General features: G+C 48.8%; 1 protein-coding gene across 1 annotated transcript in view; it reads right to left on the reverse strand.

Moving 5' to 3' along the window:
- The window catches only part of TKTL1 (transketolase like 1), a 35,236-nt gene that overhangs the window by 7,905 nt on the left and 20,077 nt on the right, over positions 1–7,254 (reverse strand). Inside the window, exons 7-8 of the mRNA XM_017882323.1 lie at positions 6,657–6,821; positions 1,302–1,458 (exon numbers count right to left, since the gene is read on the reverse strand). Of these exons, the coding sequence (XP_017737812.1) occupies positions 1,302–1,458; positions 6,657–6,821 (322 nt within the window). The remainder of the gene's footprint in view (positions 1–1,301; positions 1,459–6,656; positions 6,822–7,254) is intronic.

A 7,254-nucleotide genomic window follows, 5' to 3' on the forward strand; every position in this document is an offset into this window, starting at 1 on the left:
TTTTTGGACAAAATCTCTATCGCCAGGCTGGAGTGCAATGGTGTGATCTTGGCTCACTGCAGCCTCTGCCTCCTGGGTTCAAGCAATTCTCCTGTCTCAGCATCCTGAGTAGCTGGAATACAGGTGCGCGCCACCACACCTAAGTTTTCTAATTTTAGTAGAGATGGGGTTTCACCAAGTGCTGGGATTACAGGCATGAGCCACTGCGCCCAGCCTTTCAGTTCTTCTTTGGATGGAACCTAGCGCCACTTTCTCCATGCGACTATTTCAAAACTGACACTGAACACAGCCACACGTGGGCTCAAGGACCTAGGCCCCTCTGCCCCTGCAACACTACCACGCCTCCTCTCCCTGGCCACCACCTGTGCCTCCAGCTTCACCCAGACAGCCGTGACTCCAGCTCCATCTAGAGCCATCTTGTCCAGCCTCATTCTCCCATGGAGTCCCTGAGATGGCTCCCCAATGTGCACCTCTGGCATTCTAGAAGTGTGTGCAGCCATATCTACTGAGCCCATCTGCCTGCCACAGGCACGCCAGCTGGCTCATCTTCCCATGTCATTTCTGTCATTCATGAAAATGACTCCCTGACATTTCCCAAGTGAGGAATCCTGGAGATCGGTGTGTTTTGCTCTTCACACCATCGCAGAGTGCTCCATCTGTTAGGAGGCACACTCACCTCTCTCTTCACTCTTAGACCCCCTCCCCACCCCATGGCTTTCTCCCACCTTGCACACCTTCTTTCAATCCCCTCTCCGGCTTTCCGTTGCCTGTGGTTTCCTTCTAGCCCACCTGCCAGGTGAATACTATTCTGAGAAGGGCGTGTTTGTAAGAGTTCCTGCCTTGTGTCATGCTCTAGCGTTCTTGCTGCCCTAGGCAGGAAGGAGGGAGTGGTGGTCCCAGCCCCCCTCCCACCTGAGCAGGCTGTGCAGCCAGCCAGAATGCTCCTTGTCCTCTGTGATGCTGTTCACCTTCAGTTAGATTGCAACCACAGCGAGGGCAGAAAAGGCTCTATGACTCTGCCAGTCCTGTCCATAACCTGCACACAGCTCAACACACAAGGGGCACTCAGGATAGGCAACTGTTTCTCACTGTCTGAAACAACAGTACCACCGAGAGATGCACTTCAAAAGTTGCCCTGAGTGTCTGACACTTTTAAAGAACAATATGGCTCTTTCAAGAAAAAGACTTGAATAATCAAACTTCATGGAACCATAAGGAAATTCATGGTTTAACCAATCACATGCTTATCTTTCTCTGTGAAGGAGGAAGGCTATCAAGATGATGGCATTTAGAACCCTTACCAACAGATACCCCACAGTGGGAACCAATAATGTTGATGTTGCTCTCAGACAGGCCTCCTATACGGATCTGATCAAATGCTCGAGTCAGAAAGGCAGCAAAGGTGCTAGCAAAAGCAATGGTCCGTCCACGGGAGGCACAGCCCAGCGCCACGCTCACCTGCAACACAGAGAACATGAATCAGAACATCCCTGGATACTGCCCCACGATAACCCCATTCTGCACCTGGTGAACTGCTCTGAAATTCTAGCATGCGTCCTTCCCACGCCCCTCTTTCCTCAAACCCTGGGCACCCGTCTGTCCCTCCTGCTCAGATGGTGCCCTCAGCTCATAGCTCCTAGGAAGCAAGAGATGAGTCTCTCCTGCCTGCCCTCCTGGTGCCCGCAGTTTTCCAGGGTCCACGCCCTGACAGGACATCCTGAATGCATCCTGTTCCTTTCTCACAGGGGTCCCCAGCCATGCAGCTCCTCCTCCCCTCTTGTGCTACCTCCCTTTCTCTTGGATCATTCCGTTTCCATTCAGGCGTGTGCCAGCACCTGTTACCTGCACACCCCATCTCTGCCTTGTCCTGCCTTCACATATGTGCTCTCCTTCACAGCAAACTTCTCAAAACTTGCCTAGAGTCATTGCCCTTCCTTCTCATTTTCCACGTTCTTCCCAGCCAACTTCATCTAGGCTACCATCCCCACAAGGTACCTCGAAGCCACAAAACCAAGAGGCTGCCTGACCTTGGCTGGCCTGTGACTTGACTTGGCCCCTTATCTCAAGACATTTCCTCCTCTCGGTTTCTGCAGTGTGGCAGTGGCCCCGTGCTGTCGCCTCATGGGCGCTGCTGGGGCAAGTCCTCAGGGCCCTGCGGCATCCTTGGGAAGTCGCATCTGGCCCAATGCTCCCCTGATCTGCATACTGGTAATGAACCCCACTTTACATTGCCATTCCTCACCCCACTTCCCCAGAAGTCTGGGCTCAAATACCCCAGTAGGCTTCAAACTAGAATACAAACCTCTCTGGGGCTACACACGGGCTTTCCAAAGGGGATGTGGCTGTGGGTGTTACACTCAAGATCCCAAACTCCACATCAACTCTTGTCTACATTCATCTGTCAAAAGGAGGGTCCATGCTTCCCTTCCACAGTCTTTTTATTTTTATTTTTTGACAGGGTCTTGCTTTGTCACCTAGGCTGGGGTGCAGTGGCACAATCTTGGCTCACTGCAACCTCCGCCTCCCAGGTTCAAGCGATTCTCCTGCCTCTGCCTCCCGAGTAGCTGGGATTACAGGCACCCGCCACCATATCCGCCTAATTTTTGTATTTTCAGTAGGGACGAGATTTCACCATATTGGTCAGGCTGGTCTCGAACTCCTAACCTTAGGTGATCCACCCGCCTCGGCTGGCCTCCCAAAGTTCTGGGATTACGGGTGTGAGCCACTGCCCCAGGTCTCCCACTGTCTCTTTTAACAATCACCTCCTAGCAACCTGATCCCCAAAGGGCATGCTCTCAGTCACCTGACTCTTATAGGGGGATCATCCTGGAGTGAAGAACCTCCAGACCCAAGCAAAAAGGACAGTTTGAAATAACTCCGCTGGCGGAGAGAAAGCAAAGAACTTCATTAATGCAACTGTCAACTCTGCAAATAATCTTTATAAACAACTTTACATGAAAGATCAGTATGTGATTTTTTTGGCTTATAACTGGGAAGGAATTCAAAGAATTGAGTGACATTCCTCCAACAAAACTTCCCTTCCCATCTACTTATTCATGTAAGGTTTCGTAGCACATCATTAAAATGAAAAACAGGAACAGAATCTGTTCTCAATGCTATCACATTCAAATTACAAGTATATTCATCCACTAACATACTAGCTAATAATAATAAAAACTCTATCTCAGTCCAGGAAAAAAACAACCTAATGCTCAGAGACCTATAATTTTTTTTAAAAAGCTCTCAATTTATATGCATATTTTTGTTGCAGAGAAAAATGACAGGACAATCAATCAAAGGCTTTCATGCATAAAGATATATTGGGGAAATGAATGGAATGGAAATTGGAAATCAAGTAGAAAAAGGGATTTAATTTCTGACAAAGAGAAGTGGCTTAGCATGAATTTTTTTTTTTTTTTTAATTAGAGACCAGGTCTCACTATGTTGTTGAGGTTGGTCTTGAACTCTTTCTTTTTTTAAATGGAGTCTCGCTATGTTGCCCAGGCTGGAGTGCAGTGGCACGATCTCAGCTCACTGCAAGCTCCGCCTCCCGGGTTCACACCATTCTCCTGCCTCAGCCTCCCGAGTAGCTGGGACTACAGGCGCCCGCCACCATGCCTGGCTAATTTTTTTTTTATTATTATTTTTATTTTTATTAGAGACAGGGTTTCACCATGTTAGCCAAGACTGTCTCAATCTCCTGACCTCATGATCCGCCCGCCTCGGCCTCCCAAAGTGCTGGGATTACAGGCATGAGCCATCACGCCTAGCCTGGTCTTGAACTCTTGAACTCCAGCAATCCTCCAGCTTCACCCTCCCAAAGTGCTGGGATTACAGGTGAGCCACTATGCCCGCCAGTGTCATCTTTAACGGCATGATTTGAGTATTAAAATATCAAAACTATCAATATATGAACAACTACGTCCTTTGCAACTATTTACATTTGTGATTAAAAATTTAGATGTGGCCAGGCATGGTGGCTCATGCTCATAGTCCCAGCTCCTCAAGAGGCCGAGGCCAGAGGATCCCTTGAGCCCAGGAGTTTAGGCTGTGGTGAGCCATGACTAATTCCACTGCATTCCAACCTGGCTGACAGAGCAAGACTCCATCTCTACAAAAAACAAAAATAAAAAAATGATGTTAGCTTAAAAACTACGCCAAGGGATATGTAGTTTAGAAAACTGCTAGCGGTGTGGAGCAGCCACATGTGAAAATGACTGACTGATCTACTGCCCAGCCATCTGATACCACTGTCTCCCCTCCGTACATCTAACAGGTGCCCCAACCCCCTAGGCCGACACAGAGCTCCTTCCTGCTGGTGCCCCCCAGTCCATTTCTCCCCCAGTCTTGTCAATTTCAAGAGGTGACACCACCTTCCCCCAGGTGCTGTCGCCCACACTCAAGTGCCAGCCTTGGTTCCTGTCCTGACACCTGCTGTTGGCATCCTGCTGGCTCTCCTGCCAAGGCAATATGTGACAAGTCTGCTTCCCTCCGACTCCACAGCTACTGCCCTGGTCCAAGTCACCCTCTCCTTCTCCTCCCTTTCCTACGTGAAGCCATTCTTCACTCTTCAGAGTTTTGGAAAATGCAGGCTGTTGCTTTCCTGCTTAAAGCCCTCCAGTTGCTTCCCAGCAAACTGCAAGAGAACCACAGATACTGAACAGGGCCTCGATAAGAGCCCGTATGACCTGGGCTCTGGAGACCCTTCTGTGTTCACCATGCTTCTACCACTTGGCCTTCGCTCTGCGCTCCAAACATCCCAAGCCTGGGCCTGCTCGCCTTTTCTTTACAACTTTTTTCCAACTATGAAAACATATCAGCAAGCACGGAGAAGACTACATGGCTGTGTGCTGAGGGAATCAGTGAGGTGGGGAGCAAACTTTTTGACAGGAGCATCAATCCAGAAAATTATAGATTGCATTGTTTTCCATTCAAAATGAAAATAGCTTAATGAGCCAGGCTCGGGCACTCACGCCTATAATCCCAGCACTTTGGGAGGCCGAGGCAGGTAGATTACCTGAGGTCAGGAGTTGGAGACCAGCCTGACCAACATGGTGAAACCCTGTCTCTACTAAAAATACAAAAATTAGCCAGGCGTGGTGGCGCATGTCTGTAATCCCAGCTACTTGGGAGGCTGAGGCAAGGGAATCGCTTGAACCTGGGAGGCAGAGGTTGCAGTGAGCTGAGATCGTGCCACTGCACTCCAGCCTTGATGACAAAGAGAGAGACAAACTCCATCTTGAAAAAACAAAAAACAACAGAAAAACCAAATGGCCCAGCAGAGCATGGGGAGCTGTGGGGTACCCATCTCAACAGGGGTGCTTTTGGCTTCAGTCAACTGGCGTCAGGAGGGAATGCCACCCTGTGGTAGCAGTTCTTCCCATTTTTCAAAAGAATCCAGAAATGTGTATTCTATATAAGACCTCCTGATTCTTCTTTTTTGAGATGGGGTCTCGCTGTTTCACAGGCTGGAAGGCAGTGGTACACTGCAGCATTAAAGTCCCAGGATCAAGCATCCCCCTGCTTCAAGAGTCCCGAGTAGCTGGGACTGCAGGCTTGTGCCACCACACCTATAATCTGATTTTAAATGCTGGCAACTAATTTTAAAAAATTTAAAACACTGACCAGGCGCGGTGGCTCATGTCTGTAATCCCAGCACTTTGGGAGGCTGAGGTGGGCGGATCACGAGGTCAGGAGATCGAGACCATCCTGGCTAACACAGTGAAACCCCGTCTCTACCAAAAAAATACAAAAAAATTAGCAAGGTGTAGTGGCGGGCGCCTGTAGTCCCAGCTATTCGGGAGGCTGAGGCAGAAGAATGGCATGAACCCAGGAGGCGGAACTTGCAGTGAGCCGAGCACTCCACTCCAGCCTGGGCGACAGAGCGAGACTTCGTCTCAAAAAAAAATTCTTTTAAACACTACTTGTTCCACATAAAGTCACTGGTGGTCACATAAGACCTGCTGGCCTGTGGTTTTCTGGCATAATGACAGGAGATGGGCAACATCTATGACGCACAGAGCTTTAGAGTTCAAAGGGTTTACTGGCAGTAACTCCTTCCTCTCTTGAGAGAGGTGTGCTTGTGTGCATGTGCTTGAGATACTCGCTGCATTAGTACCACTCTGGGGAGAGACTGAGGCACAGATAAGCAGAATGGCTTTGCCTAAGGCACCAGCTCTAAGTATTGATATTCTTGTGATTGCAGTAAGTACAACATTTGCATTTCTGTGATATATTAGGCCCCTCTACAGTGGAGAGAAAGAAATTGCATTCCCTGTGACTCCTCAACCAATGTGCCTCTGGGTGGTTGCAGAATTGGGCAGAAGGAGCTACTAGGGAGCCTGGGATGCTTCAGGCCCAGAGCCCTGGGTTCAGATGGTTCTAGGCTCAGAGGACCCACTGTCTGTGGCCTTGGGCCTGCTGCCCTCAGCCAACTTGGAGAGGGTGCCCAGAGAGTGCCGAGTAGTCTATTACGGCCCTCGTAGCAGACCTAGAAGCTACCTCTCAGACTCTACCTGGCTACTTGCCTCCTGTTTCCCTAGAATTTTTTTTCTAGTCCTTTTGCTTTCATAAATGGAAAGAAAAACTAGCACAGGCTGGGCCTCCTGTGTCCAGTGGGCAATTGTAAGAAGCCCTGAGAGACACTACACACTCACCATGTTTTGCTCAGCCATAAAGCATTCGATGAAACGCTCAGGGTACTCTTTGTTGAATATCTCAGAGAAGGTAGAGTACTTGGTGTCACCATCCAGCACAATGACTCTGTCGTTTGCATAGCCCAGCTTAGCCAGAGCCAAACCACATGCTCTCCGGGTAGCTATCTAGAAGAAAGAATCAGGTGGTAGAGTTTCTTCAAATGCATTTAGAAGGAATGACTACAGAAGGAAGGTACCATATCGTAGAATGACAAATTATCATCTATCTTGAAGAAAGTAAATTCGTGACTCACCAAAAATTTCCTTTAATGTCATAAACATGGATTACTAGCCAATCTTAAATCCATACTAAATAGCTGATGTGGCACCCAAGTTTTTCTCAAATTGTGTTCTTTTAGTTAACATCCCCCCCCCAACCCCACTTCCTAAGCAGGTAAACACTCCACAGCTCAGGAGTGAGATTTCCGACATCAATGGTTCTCATTATATTTTTTCAAATTACTTGGCCAGGTGTGGTGGCTCACACCTGTAATCCCAGCATTTTGGGAGACTGAGGCAGGTGGACCACCTGAGGTCAGGAGTTCGAGACCAGCCTGGC

This window comes from Rhinopithecus bieti, unplaced genomic scaffold, assembly GCF_001698545.2.
Source record: "Rhinopithecus bieti isolate Rb0 unplaced genomic scaffold, ASM169854v2 scaffold_13618, whole genome shotgun sequence".
Lineage (NCBI taxonomy): Eukaryota > Metazoa > Chordata > Mammalia > Primates > Cercopithecidae > Rhinopithecus > Rhinopithecus bieti.